The 27,625-nt window shown below is 41.2% G+C and overlaps 1 protein-coding gene across 3 annotated transcripts in view; it reads left to right on the forward strand.

Moving 5' to 3' along the window:
- LOC134678295 (titin) overlaps positions 1-27,625 on the forward strand; it is a 145,764-nt gene that overhangs the window by 111,085 nt on the left and 7,054 nt on the right. For 2 of the 3 annotated variants that reach the window (XM_063536786.1, XM_063536787.1), the window contains 9 exons: positions 17,344-19,383; positions 19,990-20,034; positions 22,597-22,707; positions 22,826-22,978; positions 23,061-24,032; positions 24,141-25,517; positions 25,602-25,889; positions 26,021-26,162; positions 26,258-26,970. In XM_063536786.1, coding sequence (XP_063392856.1) covers positions 17,344-19,383; positions 19,990-20,034; positions 22,597-22,707; positions 22,826-22,978; positions 23,061-24,032; positions 24,141-25,517; positions 25,602-25,889; positions 26,021-26,162; positions 26,258-26,970 — 5,841 coding nt within the window. Of the gene's footprint in view, positions 1-11,655; positions 12,764-17,343; positions 19,384-19,989; positions 20,035-22,596; positions 22,708-22,825; positions 22,979-23,060; positions 24,033-24,140; positions 25,518-25,601; positions 25,890-26,020; positions 26,163-26,257; positions 26,971-27,625 lie in introns of all 3 variants that reach the window. The other variant, XM_063536789.1, reaches the window with a different exon arrangement.

Here is a 27,625-nt window from a genome sequence, read left to right on the forward strand (position 1 = left end):
GAAGGTAAGACAGTCATAAAGAAAACTACCAAGAGAATCATTAAGCGTAAGAAGGGACCACTTACAGAAACCACACAAATCACCACTGAACAAGTAGACGATGAGACACCCGTCATATCAGTACACACCACAGAAGAAATAACTGATGATACAACTACACCATTTGATAAAAAACACAAACCCAAGAAAGCCAGGGTCGTCGAAGAAGCTCCTGAGAAGGTCGAGATCACGCAAGTACGTACCGAAACTGGGGATGTAAAGAAGGTCAAAACTACCAAGCGCGTCATCAAAAAGGGTCCAAAAGAAACCGTTACCGAAATCACAACAATCGAAAAAGAGGGTGAAGAACCTATTACCACCGTGACGGTTGCCCCAGTACCAGAAGAAGAACAAATTACACCAGTGGAGACCATCGAACTGCCAGAAGAGATAGCAGAACAGAGCGAAACGACACCCGAAGGTAAGACAGTCATAAAGAAAACTACCAAGAGAATCATTAAGCGTAAGAAGGGACCACTCATAGAAACCACACAAATTACCACTGAACAAGTAGACGATGAGACACCCGTCATATCAGTACACACCACAGAAGAAATTACCGATGATACAACTACACCATTTGATGAAAAACATAAACCTAAAAAAGCCAGAGTCGTCGAAGAAGCTCCTGAGAAGGTCGAGATCACGCAAATACGTACCGAAACCGGTGATGTAAAGAAAGTCAAAACTACCAAGCGCGTCATCAAAAAGGGTCCAAAAGAACCCGTTACCGAAATCACAACAATCGAAAAAGAGGGTGAAGAACCCATTACCACAGTGACGGTTGCACCAGTACCAGAAGAAGAACAAAATACACCAGTTGAAACCATCGAGCTGCCAGAAGAGGTAGCAGAACAGAGCGAAACGACACCCGAAGGTAAGACAGTCACAAAGAAAACTACCAAGAGAATCATCAAGCGTAAGAAGGGACCACTTACAGAAACCACACAAATCACCACTGAGCAAGTAGACGATGAAACACCCGTCATATCAGTACACACCACACAAGAAATTACTGATGATACAACTACACCATTTGACGAAAAACACACACCTGAGAAAGCTAGGGTCGTCGAGGAAGCTCCACAGCACGTCGAAATCACACAAGTACGCACCGAAACTGGTGATGTAAAGAAGGTCAAAACTACCAAGCGCGTCATCAAAAAGGGTCCGAAAGAACCTGTTACTGAAATCACAACAATCGAAAAAGAGGGTGAAGAACCCATTACCACAGTGACAGTTGCCCCAGTGCCAGAAGAACAAATTACATCAGTGGAGACCATCGAACTGCCAGAAGAGGTAGCAGAACAGAGCGAAACGACACCCGAAGGTAAGACAGTCACAAAGAAAACTACCAAGAGAATCATCAAGCGTAAGAAGGGACCACTTACAGAAACCACACAAATCACCACTGAACAAGTAGACGATGAGACACCCGTCATATCAGTACACACCACACAAGAAATTACTGATGATACAACTACACCATTTGACGAAAAACACAAACCTAAGAAAGCAAGGGTCGTCGAGGAAGCTCCTGAGAAGGTCGAGATCACGGAAGTACGTACCGAAACTGGCGATATAAAGAAGGTCAAAACTACCAAGCGTGTCATCAAAAAGGGTCCAAAAGAACCTGTTACTGAAATCACAACAATCGAAAAAGAGGGAGAAGAACCCATTACCACAGTAACAGTTGCCCCAGTGCCAGAAGAAGAACAAATTACACCAGTGGAGACCATCGAACTGCCAGAAGAGGTAGCAGAACAGAGCGAAACGACACCCGAAGGTAAGACAGTCACAAAGAAAACTACCAAGAGAATCATCAAGCGTAAGAAGGGACCACTTACAGAAACCACACAAATCACCACTGAACAAGTAGACGATGAGACACCTGTCATATCAGTACACACCACAGAAGAAATAACTGATGATACAACTACACCATTTGACGAAAAACACAAACCTAAGAAAGCCAGGGTCGTCGAGGAAGCTCCTGAGAAGGTCGAAATAACACAAGTACGCACCGAAACTGGTGATGTAAAGAAGGTCAAAACTACCAAGCGCGTCATCAAAAAGGGTCCAAAAGAACCAGCCACCGAAATCACAACAATCGAAACAGAGGGTGAAGAACCCATTATCACAGTGACGGTTGCCCCAGTGCCAGAAGAACAAATTACACCAGTGGAAACCATCGAGCTGCCAGAAGAGGTAGCAGAACAGAGCGAAACGACACCCGAAGGTAAGACCGTTACAAAGAAAACTACCAAGAGAATCATTAAGCGTAAGAAGGGACCAGTTACAGAAACCACACAAATAACCACTGAACAAGTAGACGATGAAACACCGGTCATATCAGTACACACCACAGAAGAAATTACCGATGATACAACTACACCATTTGATGAAAAACATAAACCTAAAAAAGCCAGAGTCGTCGAAGAAGCACCTGAGAAGGTCGAGATCACGCAAGTACGTACCGAAACTGGTGATGTAAAGAAGGTCAAAACTACCAAGCGCGTCATGAAAAAGGGTCCTAAAGAACCCGTTACCGAAATCACAACAATCGAAAAAGAGGGTGAAGAACCTATTACCACCGTGACGGTTGCCCCAGTACCAGAAGAAGAACAAATTACACCAGTGGAGACCATCGAGCTGCCAGAAGAGGTAGCAGAACAGAGTGAAACAACGCCCGAGGGTAAGACAGTCATAAAGAAAACTACCAAGAGAATCATTAAGCGTAAGAAGGGACCACTTACAGAAACCACACAAATCACCACTGAACAAGTAGACGATGAGACACCCATCATATCAGTACACACCACAGAAGAAATAACTGATGATACAACTACACCGTTTGATAAAAAACACAAACCCAAGAAAGCCAGGGTCGTCGAAGAAGCTCCTGAGAAAGTCGAGATCACGCAAGTACGTACCGAAACTGGTGAAGTAAAAAAGGTCAAAACTACCAAGCGCGTCATCAAAAAGGGTCCAAAAGAACCAGTTACCGAAATCACCACAATCGAAAAAGAGGGTGAAGAACCCATTACCACAGTGACGGTTGCCCCGGTGCCAGAAGAAGAACAAATTACACCAGTTGAGACCATCGAACTGCCAGAAGAGGTAGCAGAACAGAGCGAAACGACACCCGAAGGTAAGACAGTCACAAAGAAAACTACCAAGAGAATCATCAAGCGTAAGAAGGGACCACTTACAGAAACCACACAAATCACCACTGAACAAGTAGACGATGAAACACCCGTCATATCAGTACACACCACAGAAGAAATTACTGATGATACAACTACACCATTTGACACAAAACACACACCTGACATAGCTAGGGTCGTCGAGGAAGCTCCTGAGAAAGTCGAGATCACGCAAGTACGTACCGAAACTGGTGACGTAAAGAAAGTCAAAACTACCAAGCGCGTCATCAAAAAGGGTCCAAAAGAACCAGTTACCGAAATCACAACAATCGAAAAAGAGGGTGAAGAACCTATTACCACCGTGACGGTTGCCCCAGTACCAGAAGAAGAACAAATTACACCAGTGGAGACCATCGAGCTGCCAGAAGAGGTAGCAGAACAGAGTGAAACAACGCCCGAGGGTAAGACAGTCATAAAGAAAACTACCAAGAGAATCATTAAGCGTAAGAAGGGACCACTTACAGAAACCACACAAATCACCACTGAACAAGTAGACGATGAGACACCCATCATATCAGTACACACCACAGAAGAAATAACTGATGATACAACTACACCGTTTGATAAAAAACACAAACCCAAGAAAGCCAGGGTCGTCGAAGAAGCTCCTGAGAAAGTCGAGATCACGCAAGTACGTACCGAAACTGGTGAAGTAAAAAAGGTCAAAACTACCAAGCGCGTCATCAAAAAGGGTCCAAAAGAACCAGTTACCGAAATCACCACAATCGAAAAAGAGGGTGAAGAACCCATTACCACAGTGACGGTTGCCCCGGTGCCAGAAGAAGAACAAATTACACCAGTTGAGACCATCGAACTGCCAGAAGAGGTAGCAGAACAGAGCGAAACGACACCCGAAGGTAAGACAGTCACAAAGAAAACTACCAAGAGAATCATCAAGCGTAAGAAGGGACCACTTACAGAAACCACACAAATCACCACTGAACAAGTAGACGATGAGACACCCGTCATATCAGTACACACCACAGAAGAAATTACCGATGATACAACTACACCATTTGATGAAAAACATAAACCTAAAAAAGCCAGAGTCGTCGAAGAAGCTCCTGAGAAGGTCGAGATCACGCAAGTACGTACCGAAACCGGTGATGTAAAGAAAGTCAAAACTACCAAGCGCGTCATCAAAAAGGGTCCAAAAGAACCCGTTACCGAAATCACAACAATCGAAAAAGAGGGTGAAGAACCCATTACCACAGTGACGGTTGCACCAGTACCAGAAGAAGAACAAATTACACCAGTTGAAACCATCGAGCTGCCAGAAGAGGTAGCAGAACAGAGCGAAACGACACCCGAAGGTAAGACAGTCACAAAGAAAACTACCAAGAGAATCATCAAGCGTAAGAAGGGACCACTTACAGAAACCACACAAATCACCACTGAACAAGTAGACGATGAGACACCCGTCATATCAGTACACACCACAGAAGAAATAACTGATGATACAACTACACCATTTGATAAAAAACACAAACCCAAGAAAGCCAGGGTCGTCGAAGAAGCTCCTGAGAAAGTCGAGATCACGCAAGTACGTACCGAAACTGGTGAAGTAAAAAAGGTCAAAACTACCAAGCGCATCATCAAAAAGGGTCCAAAAGAACCAGTTACCGAAATCACAACAATCGAAAAAGAGGGTGAAGAACCCATTATCACAGTGACGGTTGCCCCAGTACCAGAAGAAGAACAAATTACACCAGTGGAAACCATCGAGCTGCCAGAAGAGGTAGCAGAACAGAGCGAAACGACACCCGAAGGTAAGACAGTCACTAAGAAAACTACCAAGAGAATCATCAAGCGTAAGAAGGGACCACTTACAGAAACCACACAAATCACCACTGAACAAGTAGACGATGAAACACCCGTCATATCAGTACACACCACAGAAGAAATTACTGATGATACAACTACACCATTTGACACAAAACACACACCTGATAAAGCTAGGGTCGTCGAGGAAGCTCCTGAGAAAGTCGAGATCACGCAAGTACGTACCGAAACTGGTGACGTAAAGAAAGTCAAAACTACCAAGCGCGTCATCAAAAAGGGTCCAAAAGAACCAGTTACCGAAATCACAACAATCGAAAAAGAGGGTGAAGAACCCATTACCACAGTAACGGTTGCCCCAGTACCAGGAGAAGAACAAATTACACCAGTGAAAACCATCGAGCTGCCAGAAGAGGTAGCAGAACAGAGCGAAACGACACCCGAAGGTAAGACAGTCACAAAGAAAACTACCAAGAGAATCATCAAGCGTAAGAAAGGACCACTTACAGAAACCACACAAATCACCACTGAGCAAGTAGACGATGAAACACCGATCATATCAGTACACACCACACAAGAAATTACTGATGATACAACTACACCATTTGACACAAAACACACACCTGAGAAAGCCAGGGTCGTCGAAGAAGCTCCTGAGAAGGTCGAGATCACGCAAGTACGTACCGAAACTGGTGATGTAAAGAAGGTTAAAACCACCAAGCGCGTCATCAAAAAGGGTCCAAAAGAACCAGTTACCGAAATCACAACAATCGAAACAGAGGGTGAAGAACCCATTACCACAGTGACGGTTGCACCAGTACCAGAAGAAGAACAAATTACACCAGTTGAAACCATCGAGCTGCCAGAAGAGGTAGCAGAACAGAGCGAAACGACACCCGAAGGTAAGACAGTCACAAAGAAAACTACCAAGAGAATCATCAAGCGTAAGAAGGGACCACTTACAGAAACCACACAAATCACCACTGAACAAGTAGACGATGAGACACCCGTCATATCAGTACACACCACAGAAGAAATAACTGATGATACAACTACACCATTTGATAAAAAACACAAACCCAAGAAAGCCAGGGTCGTCGAAGAAGCTCCTGAGAAAGTCGAGATCACGCAAGTACGTACCGAAACTGGTGACCTAAAGAAAGTCAAAACTACCAAGCGCGTCATCAAAAAGGGTCCAAAAGAACCAGTTACCGAAATCACAACAATCGAAAAAGAGGGTGAAGAACCCATTATCACAGTGACGGTTGCCCCAGTACCAGAAGAAGAACAAATTACACCAGTGGAAACCATCGAGCTGCCAGAAGAGGTAGCAGAACAGAGCGAAACGACACCCGAAGGTAAGACAGTCACTAAGAAAACTACCAAGAGAATCATCAAGCGTAAGAAGGGACCACTTACAGAAACCACACAAATCACCACTGAACAAGTAGACGATGAAACACCCGTCATATCAGTACACACCACACAAGAAATTACTGATGATACAACTACACCATTTGACACAAAACACACACCTGATAAAGCTAGGGTCGTCGAGGAAGCTCCTGAGAAAGTCGAGATCACGCAAGTACGTACCGAAACTGGTGACGTAAAGAAAGTCAAAACTACCAAGCGCGTCATCAAAAAGGGTCCAAAAGAACCAGTTACCGAAATCACAACAATCGAAAAAGAGGGTGAAGAACCCATTACCACAGTAACGGTTGCCCCAGTACCAGGAGAAGAACAAATTACACCAGTGAAAACCATCGAGCTGCCAGAAGAGGTAGCAGAACAGAGCGAAACGACACCCGAAGGTAAGACAGTCACAAAGAAAACTACCAAGAGAATCATCAAGCGTAAGAAAGGACCACTTACAGAAACCACACAAATCACCACTGAGCAAGTAGACGATGAAACACCGATCATATCAGTACACACCACACAAGAAATTACTGATGATACAACTACACCATTTGACACAAAACACACACCTGAGAAAGCCAGGGTCGTCGAAGAAGCTCCTGAGAAGGTCGAGATCACGCAAGTACGTACCGAAACTGGTGATGTAAAGAAGGTTAAAACCACCAAGCGCGTCATCAAAAAGGGTCCAAAAGAACCAGTTACCGAAATCACAACAATCGAAACAGAGGGTGAAGAACCCATTACCACAGTGACGGTTGCACCAGTACCAGAAGAAGAACAAATTACACCAGTTGAAACCATCGAGCTGCCAGAAGAGGTAGCAGAACAGAGCGAAACGACACCCGAAGGTAAGACAGTCACAAAGAAAACTACCAAGAGAATCATCAAGCGTAAGAAGGGACCACTTACAGAAACCACACAAATCACCACTGAGCAAGTAGACGATGAAACACCCGTCATATCAGTACACACCACACAAGAAATTACTGACGATACAACTACACCATTTGACGAAAAACATAAACCTAAAAAAGCCACGGTCGTTGAGGAAGCTCCTGAGAAGGTCGAGATCACGCAAGTACGTACCGAAACAGGTGATGTAAAGAAGGTTAAAACCACCAAGCGCGTCATCAAGAAGGGTTCAAAAGAACCTGTTACTGAAATCACAACAATCGAAAAAGAGGGTGAAGAACCCATTACCACGGTGACGGTTTCATCAGTGCCAGAAGAAGAACAATTTACACCAGAAGAAACCATCGAGCTACCAGAAGAGACAGCAGAAGAGAGCGAAACAACGCCCGAAGGTAAGACAGTCACAAAGAAAACTACCAAGAGAATCATCAAGCGTAAGAAGGGACCACTTACAGAAACCACACAAATCACCACTGAACAAGTAGACGATGAGACACCCGTCATATCAGTACACACCACACAAGAAATTACTGATGATACAACTACACCATTTGACACAAAACACACACCTGAGAAAGCTAGGGTCGTCGAGGAAGCTCCTGAGAAGGTCAACATCACGCAAGTGCGTACTGAAACAGGTGATATAAAGAAGGTCAAAACTACCAAGCGCGTCATCAAAAAGGGTCCAAAAGAACCAGTCACCGAAATCACAACAATCGAAAAAGAGGGCGAAGAACCCATTACCACAGTGACGGTTGCCCCAGTGCCAGAAGAACAAATTACACCAGTGGAAACCATCGAGCTGCCAGAAGAGGTAGCAGAACAGAGTGAAACGACGCCCGAAGGTAAGTCAGTGACAAAGAAAACTACTAAGAGAATCATCAAGCGTAAGAAGGGACCACTTACAGAAACCACACAAATCACCACTGAACAAGTAGACGATGAAACACCCGTCATATCAGTACACACCACACAAGAAATTACTGATGATACAACTACACCATTTGACACAAAACACACACCTGAGAAAGCTAGGGTCGTCGAGGAAGCTCCTGAAAAGGTCGAGATCACGCAAGTACGCACCGAAACTGGTGATGTAAAGAAGGTCAAAACTACCAAGCGCGTCATCAAAAAGGGTCCAAAAGAACCAGTCACCGAAATCACAACAATCGAAAAAGAGGGCGAAGAACCCATTACCACAGTGACGGTTGCCCCAGTGCCAGAAGAAGAACAAATTACACCAGTGGAAACCATCGAGCTGCCAGAAGAGGTAGCAGAACAGAGTGAAACGACGCCCGAAGGTAAGTCAGTGACAAAGAAAACTACTAAGAGAATCATCAAGCGTAAGAAGGGACCACTTACAGAAACCACACAAATCACCACTGAACAAGTAGACGATGAAACACCCGTCATATCAGTACACACCACACAAGAAATTACTGATGATACAACTACACCATTTGACACAAAACACACACCTGAGAAAGCTAGGGTCGTCGAGGAAGCTCCTGAGAAGGTCGATATCACGCAAGTGCGCACCGAAACTGGTGATGTAAAGAAGGTTAAAACCACCAAGCGCGTCATCAAAAAGGGTCCAAAAGAACCAGTTACCGAAATCACAACAATCGAAAAAGAGGGTGAAGAACCCATTACCACAGTGACGCTTGCCCCAGTGCCAGAGGATGAACAGATCACACCAGTAGAAACCATCGAGCTACCAGAAGAAGTAGCAGAACAGAGCGAAACAACGCCCGAAGGTAAGACAGTCACAAAGAAAACTACCAAGAGAATCATCAAGCGTAAGAAGGGACCACTCACAGAGACCACACATATCACCACGGAACAAGTAGACGATGAGACACCTGTCATATCAGTACACACCACACAAGAAATTACTGATGATACAACTACACCATTTGACACAAAACACACACCTGAGAAAGCTAGGGTCGTCGAGGAAGCTCCTGAGAAGGTCGATATCACGCAAGTGCGCACCGAAACTGGTGATGTAAAGAAGGTTAAAACCACCAAGCGCGTCATCAAAAAGGGTCCAAAAGAACCAGTTACCGAAATCACAACAATCGAAAAAGAGGGTGAAGAACCCATTACCACAGTGACGCTTGCCCCAGTGCCAGAGGATGAACAGATCACACCAGTAGAAACCATCGAGCTACCAGAAGAAGTAGCAGAACAGAGCGAAACAACGCCCGAAGGTAAGACAGTCACAAAGAAAACTACCAAGAGAATCATCAAGCGTAAGAAGGGACCACTCACAGAGACCACACATATCACCACCGAACAAGTAGACGATGAGACACCTGTCATATCAGTACACACCACACAAGAAATTACTGATGATACAACTACACCATTTGACACAAAACACACACCTGAGAAAGCTAGGGTCGTCGAGGAAGCTCCTGAGAAGGTCGATATCACGCAAGTACGCACCGAAACTGGTGATGAAAAGAAGGTTAAAACCACCAAGCGCGTCATCAAAAAGGGTCCAAAAGAACCAGTTACCGAAATCACAACAATCGAAACAGAGGGTGAAGAACCCATTACCACAGTAACGGTTGCCCTTGTGCCAGAGGAGGATCAATTAACATCGATAGATACAGTTGAACTGCCAGAAGAGATAGCAGAAGAAACTGACTCTACACCAGAAGGTAAGACAGTTACAAAGAAAACTACAAAGAGAATCATTAAGCGTAAAAAGGGACCTCTTACAGATACCACACAAATCACCACCGAACAAGTAGACGATGAAACACCTATCATTTCAGTACACACCACACAAGAATTACATGATGACACCACAAAACCTTTAATGGACACACACACACTTGAAACTGCTAGAGTTGTAGAGGAAACTCCCGAAAAGGTTGAGGTCACTCAAGTACGAACTGATACCGGCGAAATCAAAAAGGTCAAAACTACTAAGCGCGTAATCAAAAAGGGACCAAAAGAACCAGTGACTGAAATTACAACCATCGAAAAAGAAGGTGAAGAGCCCATCACAACAGTTACGGTTTCCTCAGCGCCAGAGGAAGATCAAACTACACCGATAGAGACCGTTGAGCTGCCAGAAGAGATATCAGAAGAAACTGACACTACACCAGAAGGTAAGATAGTTACAAAGAAAACTACAAAGAGAATCATTAAGCGTAAAAAGGGACCACTTACAGAAACTACACAAATCACCACCGAACAAGTAGACGATGAAACACCTATCATTTCAGTACACACCACACAAGAATTACATGATGACACCACAAAACCGTTATTGGACACACACACACTTGAAACTGCTAGAGTTGTAGAGGAAATTCCCGAAAAGGTTGAGGTCACTCAAGTACGAACTGATACCGGCGAAGTCAAAAAGGTCAAAACTACTAAGCGCGTAATCAAAAAGGGTCCAAAAGAACCAGTGACTGAAATTACAACAATCGAAAAAGAAGGTGAAGAGCCCATCACAACAGTTACGGTTTCCCCAGCGCCAGAGGAAGATCAAACTACACCGACAGAAACCGTTGAGCTGCCAGAAGAGATATCAGAAGAGACTGACACTACACCAGAAGGTAAGACGGTTACAAAGAAAACTACAAAGAGAATCATTAAGCGTAAAAAGGGACCACTTACAGAAACTACACAAATCACCACCGAACAAGAAGACGATGAAACACCTATCATATCAGTACACACCACACAAGAATTACATGATGACACCACAAAACCTTTATTGGACACACACACACTTGAAACTGCTAGAGTTGTAGAGGAAATTCCCGAAAAGGTTGAGGTTACTCAAGTACGAACTGATACCGGCGAAATCAAAAAGGTCAAAACTACTAAGCGCGTAATCAAAAAGGGACCAAAAGAACCGGTGACCGAAATTACAACCATCGAAAAAGAAGGTGAAGAGCCCATCACAACAGTTACGGTTTCCTCAGCGCCAGAGGAAAATCAAACTACACCGATAGAGACCGTTGAGCTGCCAGAAGAGATATCAGAAGAAACTGACACTACACCAGAAGGTAAGATAGTTACAAAGAAAACTACAAAGAGAATCATTAAGCGTAAAAAGGGACCACACACAGAAACTACACAAATCACCACCGAACAAATAGACGATGAAACACCTATCATTTCAGTACACACCACACAAGAATTACACGATGACACCACAGAACCTTTATTGGACACACAAATACTTGAAACTGCTAAAGTTGTAGAGGAAACTCCCGAAAAGGTTGAGGTCACTCAAGTACGAACTGATACCGGCGAAATCAAAAAGGTCAAAACTACTAAGCGTGTAATCAAAAAGGGACCAAAAGAACCAGTGACTGAAATTACAACCATCGAAAAAGAAGGTGAAGAGCCCATCACAACAGTTACGGTTTCCCCAGCGCCAGAGGAAGATCAAACTACACTGATAGAGACCGTTGAGCTGCCAGAAGAGATAGCAGAAGAAACTGACACTACACCAGAAGGTAAGACAGTTACAAAGAAAACTACAAAGAGAATCATTAAGCGTAAAAAGGGACCTCTTACAGATACCACACAAATCACCACTGAACAAGTAGACGATGACACACCCATCATATCAGTACACACTACACAAGAATACACGGATGAAATCACAAAACCACTATTCGATACACACATACTTGAAACTGCTAGGGTCGTAGAGGAAGCTCCAGAAAAGGTCGAGGTCACTCAAGTACGCACAGATACCGGCGAAATCAAAAAGGTCAAAACTACTAAGCGTGTAATCAAAAAGGGACCAAAAGAACCAGTGACTGAAATTACAACCATCGAAAAAGAAGGTGAAGAGCCCATCACAACAGTTACGGTTTCCCCAGCGCCAGAGGAAGATCAAACTACACTGATAGAGACCGTTGAGCTGCCAGAAGAGATAGCAGAAGAAACTGACACTACACCAGAAGGTAAGACAATTACAAAGAAAACTACAAAGAGAATCATTAAGCGTAAAAAGGGACCACTTACAGAAACTACACAAATCACCACCGAACAAGTAGACGATGAAAAACCGATCATTTCAGTACACACCACACAAGAATTACATGATGACACCACAAAACCTTTATTGGACACACACACACTTGAAACTGCTAGAGTTGTAGAGGAAACTCCCGAAAAGGTTGAGGTCACTCAAGTACGAACTGATACCGGCGAAGTCAAAAAGGTCAAAACTACTAAGCGCGTAATCAAAAAGGGACCAAAAGAACCTGTGACTGAAATAACAACAATCGAAAAAGAAGGTGAAGAGCCCATCACAACAGTTACGGTTTCCCCAGCGCCAGAGGAAGATCAAACTACACCGATAGAGACCGTTGAGCTGCCAGAAGAGATAGCAGAAGAAACTGACACTACACCAGAAGGTAAGACAGTTACAAAGAAAACTACAAAGAGAATCATTAAGCGTAAAAAGGGACCTCTTACAGATACCACACAAATCACCACAGAACAAGTAGACGATAGCACACCTATCATATCAGTACACACTACACAAGAATACACAGATGACACCACATCACCATTAATAGACACATACACGCTTAAAACTGCTAGGGTCGTAGAGGAAGGTCCCGAAAAGGTCGAGGTCACTCAAGTACGCTCAGATACCGGGGAAGTCAAAAAGGTCAAAACCACAAAGCGCGTCATTAAAAAGGGACCTAATGAACCGGTGACTGAAATAACAACAATCGAAAACGAAGGCGAAGAGCCAATCACAATAGTTACGTATTCCCCAGCGCTGGAAGAAGATCAAACGACACCTATAGAGACCGTTGAGATGCCAGAAGAGATAACAGAAGAAACTGAAACTACACCAGAAGGCGAGACAGTTACAAATAAAACTACAAAGAGAATCATTAAGCGTAAAAAGGGACCTCTTACAGATACCACACAAATCACCACCGAACAAGTAGACGATGACACACCCATCATATCAGTACACACCATACAAGAATACACAGATGAAACCACTAAACCACTATTCGATACACACATACTTGAAACTGCTAGGGTCGTAGAGGAAGCTCCCGACAAGGTCGAGGTCACTCAAGTACGCACAGATACCGGGGAAGTCAAAACGGTTAAAACCACAAAGCGCGTCATTAAAAAGGGACCTAAGGAACCGGTGACTGAAATAACAACAATCGAAAACGAAGGCGAAGAGCCCATCACAACAGATACGGTTTTCCCAGCTACAGAGGATGATCAAGCGACACCGAGAGAGACCGTTGAGCTGCCAGAAGAAATTGAAACAACACCAGAAGGTAAGATGGTTACAAAGAAAATCATTAAGCGTAAAAAGGGACCTCTTACAGATACCACACAAATCACCACAGAACAAGTAGACGATAGCACACCTATCATATCAGTACACACTACACAAGAATACACAGATGACACCACATCACCATTAATAGACACATACACACTTAAAACTGCTAGGGTCGTAGAGGAAGCTCCCGAAAAGGTCGAGGTCACTCAAGTACGCACAGATACCGGGGAAGTCAAAAAGGTCAAAACCACAAAGCGCGTCATTAAAAAGGGACCTAATGAACCGGTGACTGAAATAACAACAATCGAAAACGAAGGCGAAGAGCCAATCACAATAGTTACGGTTTCCCCAGCGCTGGAAGAAGATCAAACGACACCTATAGAGACCGTTGAGATGCCAGAAGAGATAGCAGAAGAAACTGGAAATACACCAGAAGGCGAGACAGTTACAAATAAAACTACAAAGAGAATCATTAGGCGTAAAAAGGGACCTCTTACAGATACCACACAAATCACCACCGAACAAGTAGACGATGACACACCCATCATATCAGTACACACCACACAGGAATACACAGATGACACCACAAAACCACTATTCAATACACACACACTTGAAACTGCTAGGGTCGTAGAGGAAGCTCTCGAAAAGGTCAAGGTCACTCAAGTACGCACAGATATCGGGGAAGTCAAAAAGGTTAAAACCACTAAGCGCGTCATTAAAAATGGACCTAATGAACCGGTGACTGAAATAACAACAATCGAAAACGAAGGCGAAGAGCCCATCACAACAGTTACGGTTTTCCCAGCGACAGAGGATGATCAAACGACACCGAGAGAGACCGTTGAGCTGGCAGAAGAGATAGCAGAAGAAATTGAAACAACACCAGAAGGTAAGACAGTTACAAAGAAAATCATTAAGCGTAAAAAGGGACCTCTTATAGATACCACACAAATCACCACAGAACAAGTAGACGATAGCGCACCTATCATGTTAGTACACACTACACAAGAATATACAGATGACACCACATCACCATTAATAGACACATACACACTTAAAACTGCTAGGGTCGTAGAGGGACCTCCCGAAAAGGGAGAGGTCACTCCAGTACGAACTGATACCGGCACAGTTAAAAAGGTCAAAACTACTAAGGGCGTCATTAAAAAGGAACCTAAAGAACAGGTGACTGAAATAACAACAATCGAAAAGGAAGGTGAAGAACCCATCACCACAGCAACGGTTGCCTCAGCGCCAGAGGAAGAACAACCAACTCCCGGTGAGATCTTCGAACTGCCGGAGAAAATATCGGAAGAAACTGAAACTACTCCCAGCGGTAAGACAAAGAAACCCACACATAAAATTATCAAGTCTAAGAAGGGACCTCTTACAGATACCACACAAATCATCACAGAACGAGTAGGCGATAACACACCCATCATATCAGTACACTCTACACAAGAACACACTAATGACACAACAACGCCACTTGCCGACACACATACAATAGAGACCGTTAGGGTCATAGACGAAGTTCTCGATAAGGTCGAAATCAATGAAGTTCGACCTGAAACTAGCGAAGATAAAAAACGCAAACCAGCCCGGCGCGTCATCAATAAGGGAACGAAAGAACCGTTGGCTAAAATCATAGCCACCGAAAAGGAAAGTGAAGAACCTATCACCGCCGTTAAGGTGTCCCAAGAGCTGGAAGAGGAGCAACCAACACACACTAAAACCACCATACTGCCTGAAACGATTTCGGAAGAAATTGAAACGATACTCGAAGGTAAGACAGTTACAAGGAAAACCAGACAGGATATCATCAAGCGTAAGAAGGGAGTCCAATCAGAAATCACACTTAATATTTCAAAACACCTAGTAAATAGTCTTAGCATTACACTTTTAAGCGCCACTTGCACCATTCTACTAACCAGGGGTTAACCGGTTAAATCTGGAGTTACCACTGTTACCGATACAATTTGACTCTGGGTTAACAGTTAAACCGCTTAACCACGGATTAGTGGGATGGTACAAGTGGGGCTAAGAAGTTTAAATAAAAGATGAACTCATTGAAGTTCGTTCGAAAAGCGGCAAGGTTAAAACATTTATATATATAGTCCTCATCGTTTTCGATGACGGCGACCCTAAATAAATATCATGGACGTTGTCTGGCGTGAGCTCTTATGTGGCTGGCCAGGCCGAACTTGGTCTTAAATTTTAAAACATTTAATATCACACACAAACACACACACATACACTACATATGCTACGTATGCTACGTCTATTAATCAATTTACAGTCAGAACTTAAAGGTATAACATTATTACAGTACATGACAGTCTTGTCTCGTAACTTAGTCGGACTTCTAGGTAGGTGCGTATAATGGCTCCTCTACACATCGGGCCAGCCCCGGGCACTCCAAGGGACGCAGCCATGCGGTAGAATGAGATAGCAATTTGCTTGCTCCCTCTAACGCATAAATGCGTCCCTTGGACTGGCCGGCGTTGGCCCATCGTGTAGAGGAGCCATGAGAGGTGGGAGAAGCGGGTGGAGTGGCAGCCTTGCAGCTAGCCTTAGAATTACTTAACGATAATAACAAATATAACAATTGTTCATAGTTCCGTTCCACAAGATATTTGTCCTGTTAATAGACTTTTCACCACACCAGCTCGGAAAGGCTTACTTTTCACTTCGAAAACTGATAGTTGAAGTTGTATTTTATTCACATGTCAGGCAAAGTAATCAAATGCAAATATTGAGTTGTTTTTTTTATGTTTGCTGGTAGAATTGACTTTTAGATGATGATTTTGGGTGATAAATATTTAATAACATTCATTTGTATCAATAATTTCTGATTTCTGATTTGGTTTGATTTTGTTTTATATTTTACATGTAATATTTGCTTCGGGTTGGTGTGGTGAAAATTTTTGTGTTTCACTCGGGGCAAATTTTGTTTAACTCTCGTGCTTTGAAACACTCGCAACGCTCAAGATTCCATTTTTCAAACTTGTCCGCGTTCGAGCACGCACTTTGGACTGGGCCACGTGTAGATAGATATACGTACCGTCATCGCTGGCCTTTGATGTGCGGACGATAAACCGACACCGCGGCCATCTCATCGCCATTCGCCGCGCCATAAGCCATCCGACAACACTACCCTTTCTACACGTTGGCCCATAATAGTGAGCCACTATGATGGGCCATCGTGTAAAAGAACCTTAAGATTGTGTTCCTTTAATAATCTATTACCAATCATTGTCGCGAGAAACCACCAAAATGTTATCTAAGAATCACAATGTTCTGTTTACAGTATGAAGTAAAGGTAACTAAAGGAAATTAATGCGAGTAATCAGAAATTATTTTAAACAGTAATTTTGCAATTGTTATCCAAAAAATTAAGTTACTAATACAGCAAGTTGACAGAGCGTTTTTTCTCATTTTGAAATATTTCAAAAATTTGGCTACTATCTAGGCTAGGCTATGTTATTTTCGCAATCTCATGCGAGCTATTATCAATGCCACCGCCCGATAGAGCTAACCTGTGTCTAGCAAAGGCGCACCTCCCTTGAGTACCGAACGGGTTACGTATTCTTTCTTAGTCATACTCTTACATACATTAAAATGTTTCAAGGATTAATTTACATAATAAATGATTGTGATTTGAATCCACAGATCTTGAACCTGTAGGTCCCAGTTCGGTGGAAGAAAAGAAAACTAAGAAGCCAAAGAAGAAAGATAAGACAGAACCGGTTCCAAGCAAGCCAGTAGATGAAATTCCAGTTGAAGAGAATGAAGTCATATCACAAAACGGGGAAGTGAAACAACCCACACCTCTTAAGAAAAAATTGACGCCGTTAAAAATTGAAAGGGTATCTTTGGATGTTCATAAAGCTCAGTTTGCTGAACAAGTAGAAGGACCACAATTCGCAAAATTGAAGTTGAAAAAACCTGTACAAAAACCTAAGGCTGAACAGTCAACAGTAACGTTACCTAAATTCCAATTAAAAAGTCGAATTAAACACATAACCGACTGGCCACCTGAAGAATTGCAACCAATTATCAGTTATTTAAACAGTGTCCGACAAAATGGAGAATTATCTAGAAACATTAAGGAAGCAGCTAAAATTAAGAAAAAACCACTGAAACTTAAGAATATTGATGCTGAAAAACCCGATTTGGAAAAGCCAGACGAATTTGAATTCTCTTCAAGCAAAGATATTCCCGATGAAATGCAGGAAATACCAAAAGAGGTACCTAAAGAAAAAGAAATAGAGCCTGTGGAAATTCCCAAGGATCAAAAAGAAAAAATAGTACCAAAACCAGATAATGCAGAAAAACCAAAGAAACCTAAGCCAAAACTTATTCCACAAAAAATTGAAAGGAAAGTTCTTGAGATAGATAAACCACAGCATGCTGAAAGTGTTGATGCGCCTCAATTTAACCAAATCAAGCTTAAGAAAACTGTCGCGAAACCCAAGCAAGATAGCGCTAACGTATCTCTTCCTAAGTTCCAACTAAAGAGTCGTATAAAATACGTGACAGATTGGCCCCCAGATATTATAGAGCCCATCATAAGCTTTATAGGTAGTGTTCGTCAGAATGGAATACTATCGCGAAACGTGCAAGAGGCTGCTAAAATTAAGAAGAAACCCATTAAACAACCTAAGTTACCAGAGGCTGTAAAAACTGAACTTGAAAAGCCCAGTTTTGGCCGGGAAGATATAGTCCAAGCCGTAAAGCAAACCGTTCAAGAGGAGGATGATATTTCTGTTGAGGAACCAAAAGATGAGCATGCTGAATTCACCATAAATAGGCGCCCGAGCGTGAAGATACACGAAGAAATTGTCGATGAAGTTACAATTAAAAAGAAATTGAAACCAACAAGGAAGCCTTCCGTGACATTGCCTGAAGTAACAGAACCAGAAACAGTTACATTTAGGCCTAAATCAACTAAAACAACGGAAGACGTTGAACAAGAGTTCAATATCCAATTAGATTCATACGCTGAGGAGGAAATTTCTATGTCAAGTAAAGTAAAATTAAAGCCGCAAAGACAGCCAACCTTTAGCGAAGAAGCTGGAGAAGCTTCAATCAAGTTCTACGAAGAAGAGGAAGGCCCAGATATAGTTGAAATAATAGAAAGTGACGACGAAAAGGAGGATGAAACAGCGAACGTAATGATGCCAATGAAAAAGAAGCCAAAGAAGCCTGTAACTGAAACTACAGAAGATATCAGTGTAACAATGACTAAACCAAAGTCCATTGATAGATCAGAAATTATAGAAGATGTTAGCATAAAACTGGAAAGAAAACCCGAGTATGTAATTGATGACCAGGAAGAAGTTACCTTTGACGTAAAACCGCATGTAGAACAGTTTTCAACCGAAGAGTTGTCTTTGTCGAGTAAGATAAAACTAAAACCAAAGAAAAAAGTGGTGGTGTCTGAAGCAGCTGACGAGCATTCTATACAGCTAACTCAAGAAATCGAAGATGACAGCCAGGCAGAAGAAATTATACTAAGCGATGTAGAATCTGAAGAAAATGTACAAATGTTTATCAAACGCAAACCTAAGAAACCTACATATGAAGTCAGCGAGGTAGAAGAATTGAGCGTCGAACTTAAGCCAAAAAGAATGAATGAAATTGAATTTGAGGAAGAACAGTTAACAATTTTAGCTAAACGAAAGCCTAGGAAACCATCGCAACTTCAAGGTAAAGAAAGCGTGTTCGTTTTTTGTGGCTGCTGACGTAAATTACATATTGAGCTTTTATGCTTTTATGTCATACCAAATAAATAATATTAATAAATTATTATTGCTATTTATTAATATCTTCCACAGCTTCAGTGTAGTGTGTCTAGCGTAAGCGTTTTAGCTTATTCATTGAAAAATGAGAAACTGAATAAAACCACTAGAATATGGATCATTCCACGGCAACAGAGGTTACTAGTTATTACCACCCATAATAAAAATCCATATTCTCGTACACTCGGTATACTCGTTACTACGAGTCACCATTTTAATGCTTGTACATTTTAGCCATGGTGTAATTAATTGTTAATTTATCACTCCATAAATGTTGTTTTATACATACATAGTTATAAATATATTAATATTTAATAATATTTAAATATATTTAAATATTCGTCGTGAACTGCTTTTATATAAAATTAAAAACCATCTGCTGTAGGTTCAACATCCAGTCGAGTAGTATTAAATATGAAAAAGTGTAGTTTAGGTTTACTTCCCCTGCTTTTTGCTATAACTAATTTATGTGTGAGTTAGCCGTATATAAAATATATAATTTTACCAATTACAGAAGCAGAGGCGTCAATGAAAATTTCAAGGGAAATCGATTTCCCAGGTAAGATACATTTAGTAATAAAATCTGAAATACTTGTCTCGCTCTCTCTCTCTCTAATTGCTATTTACGTAAACTAATAACAAAAAAATTCGTCCAAACCATAAAGCTAGAATTAGACCAAGAGTTAACAGCGATTTGGGTAGCCAAGACTGCGTGTTATTTTAAACGTCAAAATTCTATGAAAGTTATACCTGCCAGCTTAGCTTGGTCTAAACTCTATACGAAAATGATGCCAAACTTAACCTTTTTTTTTTTACGTTGGGGAAATGCGTTTACGCATGCCACCTGGTCCGGGGGAACCAGGGGGAATGACGGACTAACCAATGAAGGACTACCGTCTAAAACCACCAACGAGTGCCGGCTCCGCCTCAGATAGGGTGCCGCAGGGTCGCTATCAGCATTCGAACCTAGTAGCAACAGCTCTGTAGCTGCACGGAGAATGACTTTATAATTGTTGAGCCATTTAGTGTTCACTTCACATCGGACATTTCATACCGTTAGTATTGATAACTAAATTAGCTTGAATCCTAAACGGATCAACAATTAAAGGCAAAAATAAGTCGTAGACTGGACACTCGGGCTAGTTGTCCTAGGTACAGTCAGCAGCAGAATTTGCTAAGCGGGCGAGGTGTTCTAAATTACCTTGGGGATGATCCATTAATTACGTCACACGAATTTCTAGGTTTTTTGACCCCTCCCCCCGTCACACTTGGTCATATTTTGCAAATCCCTCCCCACCTGGTGTGACGTCACATTTTAGGCAATTTTGTTTTCAACGAAATCGGCAAATCAATACTAACTCACCATTATTTTTTTAATAAAAAATAAATAAATAAATATTGGTAATTTTATAACACAAAACCAATTAGGAAAGAAAATTACCTACTTCCAAAACATCATTATTTAAATGTACAGCGAATAAAAAAATATAAATTAATTTTCGGTTAGTGATGAAGTTAAAGACGTTAAAGTGACGTCACAATGTTTGTGACTCCCCCCTCCCCCATGTCACAAAATGTCACATTTTCTTGACCCCCTCCCACCCCCTAAACTCTTAACAATAAAGTCGCGTCAATATAATTTTAAACACCTCGCCCGCTTAGCAACTTCTGCTGCTGACTGTACACATCGCAATCCTTTTGTGTTTTGGTGTGATGGTGCAAATAAGACTTAAGGATGACTCACGTAAGACCGGGCCGTGTCCGGGCCGGAGCTTCCGGCGCTTCCTTCATAGAAAACTATGACATAACAGTTGATCACATGATGCTTCCCATAGAAAACGATGCGCAGTAAGCTCCGGTCCGGACTACTCCGGACACGGCCCGGTTTAAAGTGAGTCATCATTTAGCTAGTAGCTCTATCCGCCTTTTGGTTGATAAATGTGGATCATTTCATTTTTAGGGTTCCGTAGCCAAATGGCAAAAAACGGAACCCTTATAGATTCGTCATGTCTGTCTGTCTGTTTGTCCGTCCGTATGTCACAGCCTCTTTTTTCCGAAACTATAAGAACTATACTGTTGAAACTTGGTAAGTAGATTTATTCTGTGAACCGCATTAAGATTTTCAGACAAAAATAGAAAACAAAACAATAATTTTTGGGGGTCCCCATACTTAGAATTGAAACTCAATTTTTTTTTTTCATCAAACACATACACATACATCTATGAATAGGTCTCCAAAAATGATATTTTTCTAATTCTAATATCATTTTTTCTAAACTGAATAGTTTGCGCGAGAGACACTTCCAAAGTGGAAAAATATGTCCCCCCCACCCCCTGTAACTTCTAAAATAAGAGAATGATAAAACTAAAAAAAATATATGATGTACAATTGTACATTACCATGCAAACTTCCACCGAAAATTGGTTTGAACGAGATCTAGTAAGTAGTTTTTTTTAATACGTCATAAATCGTAAACCGCAATTTTATTATGTTACTTGCTGCTACGGAACCCTTCATGGGCGAGTCTGACTCGCACTTGGCCGCTTTTTTTTTCTTGTTTTATTATGTAAGTGATACTGTGAGCAGCGAATGTGAAATACAAAAAAATTTAAAAATTCTATAAGACAGATGTAAAATAGGAGGCCATGAATGATTATATTTTTTGCACTGTAAGCGCGGTTCTCCACCACGCAATTACCTGTGTAATAGCAAAAAGAATAGATAGTATAGAGGGGTCCTGTCAAAGTAAATTTTGTAGTCACGGTACATTTACTGCCATCTATCGACACACGATTAAAACTTAAAATAAAATTGAAAATGTATAAATGAATCAAAAAATGTTTACGGATAAATGATTCTTAATTTTTATTGTTCCACACTGACCCATGTTCTTTCACTAATACGTGTTAAAATCGTTAAATATCAAACGGTGTCGCCAACGCCATCTAACCGAGAATAGACCAAAGGTATATGGCGCCATCTATTCGAGAGTGACTTTTGCTTGACATCCGAGGCACGTTTTTTTCTTAGACTTTATTTATCTTATACGGAGTTATATATATCTCTGGTAATAGATATGTATATTATAATAGACGTCCTGAAATGTTTTTGCTTTTCCAGACACTCCACTCGATGTACGAAGTGGCGACACTGTCTTTGCCGTATACTCGTATGTAGCAGAAACAGATGAGGCTATCAACCTTGTCGAAGGCGAACGTTTATATATACTGGGTGAGTCTCGTAATCCAAAAATGTAACAGTTTTACAGTGTGTAATTTTTGTTGTTTTAATAGATTAATAATAAATTTAATATAATATTTAATTTAATTTAATATTATTTTTCACACAGAAACAACGAACCAGGACTGGTGGTTTGTCCGCAAACACCTAACCGAAGAGAAAGGTTTTGTTCCTGCACAGTATTTAATGGATGAAGAAAACTATACTTTGTACTTGCAAAAGAAATTAAATGAGAAGATTGACAAGCTGCCTGTATTTGAAAGTGAGTTTTGATACAATTTATATAATAGTAAGTTATTGCAGAAGTGTTTTTTGGAACTTTACTTTACTTTTATTATTTTCAGAACCTACACCCGAGGAACAAGCCATAGCTCCTATATTCGTAGAGAAATTACGTCCAAAACACACTCCAGATGGTTCAACTGTGCAATTTGAATGCCAAGTGGAAGGATTTCCGAGACCACAGATTACGTGGTTCAGACAAACGGCCATAATTAAGCCATCTCAAGATTTCCAAATGTACTACGACGATGATAATGTCGCCACGCTGGTTATTAGGGAAGTTTTCCCTGAAGATGCAGGCACATTTACCTGTGTGGCTAAAAACGCTGCAGGCTTTGCGTCTAGTACTACTGAACTCATAGTAGAAGCTCCTCTCTCAGATCATGGATCGGAAATGACTATTTTATCCAGAAAAAGTCTATCGAGGGAATCATCTTTGGCCGATATTCTAGAAGGTATACCACCAACTTTCTCTAAGAAACCAAAGGCTCAATATGTCAACGAAGGCTCACAGATCTTCCTAGAATGCAGACTGGTTGCTATTCCAGAACCAGATATAGCATGGTTCTTTAAGGGAGAGGAAATTGTACCTGATGAAAACATTTCTATAGCTACCGAGTCCGACATGCACATGTACTGCAGTGTTCTAAAAATATCTAATGTCAAGAAATTACAAGAAGGCACTTATACAGTTTTAGCGGTAAATAGAGAAGGTGAAGCCAGTCTGCCGATCGTTCTTAAGATAAAAACGGGTCAAAAAGAGAAACCGCAGGTTATAGAACCATTGAAAAGCTTAACAATAAGAGAAGGCGAAAGTGTAGTTCTTTCTGCTCAAGTGGTTGGCAACCCTCAACCTACTGTAACGTGGCATCGAAACAATAAACCTATACCGTCTCTGCCTACTAAATCGGATGGCGAGACTCACAATGTAACAATAATTAAACCTCGAAAAGGAAAGGATGACGGCGTGTATACACTCAAGGCTGTCAATAGTGAAGGAACCGCTGAAACAAGCGCCGTTATCACTATTGAAGGTATTTATACTATTTGGTTTAGTTACAAGATTCCTTATTTTTTAATTACAGGTATGTATTTAGGAAAAATAACATGCAAATATACATTTTATATTTGTTTTTTTTTAGAACCAACAGAAGAAAACGCAGAGCCACCATTATTCATTAACCGGTTCCAGGAAATTACAGTCAAGGAAAAGGGTACTATTAGACTTCCTGCTAAAGTCACTGGCAATCCAGTTCCTTCGATTACATGGTATAGAAATAATAAAATCATCACGCCATCGGAAACAGTAACTCAAAAATTCGATGGTGAGAATATTGAATTAGTGATTACCAACGTAGATTCCGAAATAGACTCCGGCGATTACAAATGTGTAGCATCAAACAGTGCTGGTAAAGCATCACATGGAGCACGGGTTACTATTGATGTAGAAAAGGTCACGTTTGTGAAGAAGTTAAGAAACACCTATGAAACTGAAGAAGGAAAGACAATAATTTTAGAATGTCAAACTTCCCATACAGTGTCTACAAAATGGTATCATAATGATAAAGAACTAAGCGGAATGGATCATAGAGAAATAATACAAGAGGGCCGTACCCATAAATTGCGTATCAAAAAGACTAAATTGACAGATAAAGGTGTTATCAAATGCGTAGTAAAAGACCAAGAAACCAGTGCAAAACTTCAAGTACATGAAACTATTCCGGAATTCACACGAAAGCTGCAAGATTTTGAAGTAAAAGAGAAAGATGTGGCTATTTTAGAGGTTGAAATAAATTCGGAGACAGCAGATGTTATTTGGGAACGAGATGGTGAAAAAATTAAGCCGAAGAAGAATAAATACGAACTAGAGAAGCGCGGGAATGTCCGGAAACTCCTTATACGAAACACTTCAGTTCACGACGAAGGTGAATATACTTGCATTCTTCGTGACGACATGTGTACTGCGGAAGTAACAGTAGTAGAATTACCGCCAGAAATAATTTCACGACTCCAAGACCAAAAAGTTAACAAAGGAAACAAAGCCACATTTGAAATCGAACTTACGAAAGGTGACGCCTTGGTGCAATGGTTTAAAGACGGAGAAGAGATCCAGTTCTCTAACCACATGCAGCTTACAATTGACGGCAAGAAACAAAAATTAAAAATATACGATTGTGACGATGATGATGCGGGGGAATATTCTTGCGAAGTCGGAAGTGATAGATGTTCTGCTAAACTTGTTGTTGAAGAACCTTCGGTAGACTTTACTCTACGTCTTCCGGAAGTGATCACAGTTCCTGCAAACACTGACGCGTATTTGACAGTTGAAATACCGGATGAAAATTACGAGGTCACCTGGTATAAAAAGAAAACCATCATAGAAGATACAGAAAAGTTTACCCTAATATCGGATGTTAAAAAACGTACTCTCGTAATAAGAAAGTGTACTGAAGAAGATCAAACCGAATATACTGTGTCTCTACTTGACGCAAAATGTTCCACCAAATTAAAAGTTGAAGGTAAATACTATTATTTTTTCAGGACTCTGCTTTATATGTGCAAGTCATTGAATATAATTAAATTAAAACTTGTTTTGCTTCCAGTCATCGAATCTCCACCTAAAATCCTAAACTTCGAGAGTGAATACAAAATAAAGAGAGGTGGCGACGTAACTCTTTTAGTTCAGTATGAAGCGCTGCCACAACCGGTCGATGAATGGGTGGTCAATTCTAAGATAATTAAGAAATCGAAGCATACAAAACCATCCATTGATTCTGAAAGTGCCAGCCTTACAATTAAAAAAGTTGAGAATACTGATGCTGGAACATACAAACTACGTCTTGTCAACAACTGCGGTGAAGCCGAAGTCGAAATAAATGTAGTTGTAATGGGTAAGTAATCAAACATTGCAATTTTTTTTTAATCTTTGAGATTGTGTATCGAACGAAATTGTTTTGTAATATTTTAAAAACAAGCACAAATTTTGATACAAATTTATGTATATAAAACTGTATTTTTGTAGATATTTCATCGCCGCCAGGAAAACCAACACCATTAGAAACAGATGATACATCAATAAACATCTGTTGGAATGAGCCAGAAAATAATGGCAACTCCGTAATAATATGTTACATAGTTGAGTTCCAGGAGATTAATACCACGGAGTAAGTTTAAATTTCCTATAGCTCTTGTTGTTTATGGGAATAATATCATTTGTGCAATAAACATGTATTAATCACTACTTTTATTAATATTACAGGTGGACATCCATTGAAAATGTCACAAAAACTCAACATTCTGTAGATAACTTAAAGACTAAATCATCATATAGGTTTAGGATATTTGCAGTCAACGAAGTAGGCGTTAGCGAAGCTTCAGATATATCAGAATATGTAGTCGTTGAAAAGGTGACCAAGAAACAACCACCTTCTGTCGAGAAACCACTAAAGGATATTATCATAGGACCTAATGAAGATGTAGAATTATCGTGTATTTTCGGTGGCATTCCACAGCCTAAGGTGGCATGGTCTAAGAATGGTAAAAAACTTAAAACTGCTAAAGCTAGTTATGACAACAGAGTGGCGACTCTTGTTGTCACTTCCACAGCAACTTCAGAAGGGCAGTACAAATGTACCGCTACTAATGAACTTGGTGAAGTCGATACAACGTGTATGCTGGAAATCCAACAAAAACCAATCATAATTGTACCCGAAAACGAAATAAACCAAAGGCATAAAGTAGATGAAGAATGGTCTGTAACTGCTACTTTCGAAGGTATACCAAAGCCTAACATAATATGGTATAGAAATGGAACCAGAATAGAAAGCAGCAAAGAGTTGGAAATAATTACAACAGAGACAACGAGCATTATAAGGATACGTAAAGTGGATCGATCACATTCGAATAAATATACTGTGGCAGCACAAAACAAAGCGGGCAGTAATTCAGTAGAACTATCGCTTAAAGTTTACGGTAGGTTTTTTAAAATATTAGTCTAACTGATATGAATAAAACGTTACAGGGATGCAGTGTAGTGTATTAGGTACCTATATTATTTTGAACCGATATATTCCTTCTTTTACGAAGACTGTGAAAGAGAAAACCGATTTGAATTATTACATGTCTTTAGCACAAAGGGTTCTAGGTAATACTATACGATTACACATGCACTGCGTGGGGCCGTGGGCTATCAAATCCGCTGCAGACTATTCTTGGTCTGACTCTAGCAGTCAATAAGAAAATGACGCGCGGGCCACCGTCGGTACCGGCGGGGGCTCAACCCCTGGGGCCTGAGGGCTTACCGCGAACCACGTTCGACGTGTTGCCTCTCTGTCGCACTTGTAAATTCTTACGTAAGTGTGACAGGGAGGCAACACGTCGAACGTGGTTCGCGGTAGGCCCTCTGGCTCCCGCGGGCCGGACGCTTTGGGTGTTGGCGGGCCGGATTGGAACGCGTCGCGGGCCGGGGTTTGGTGTTTATACGAGTATTGGATCTTTTTTAACACTATTTGGCTTCAACTTTGAGTGAGTAGCAGTGTAAGATAGATTTTTTCAAAATAGTTAAGCTTGCTCTGCACCGACTTTGCAGTAGCCACCCATTATTTGTTTTGTCAAAGTCGGGTGCAGA

The sequence above is a fragment of the Cydia fagiglandana genome, chromosome Z (assembly GCF_963556715.1).
Source record: "Cydia fagiglandana chromosome Z, ilCydFagi1.1, whole genome shotgun sequence".
In the NCBI taxonomy this organism is placed as follows: domain Eukaryota; kingdom Metazoa; phylum Arthropoda; class Insecta; order Lepidoptera; family Tortricidae; genus Cydia; species Cydia fagiglandana.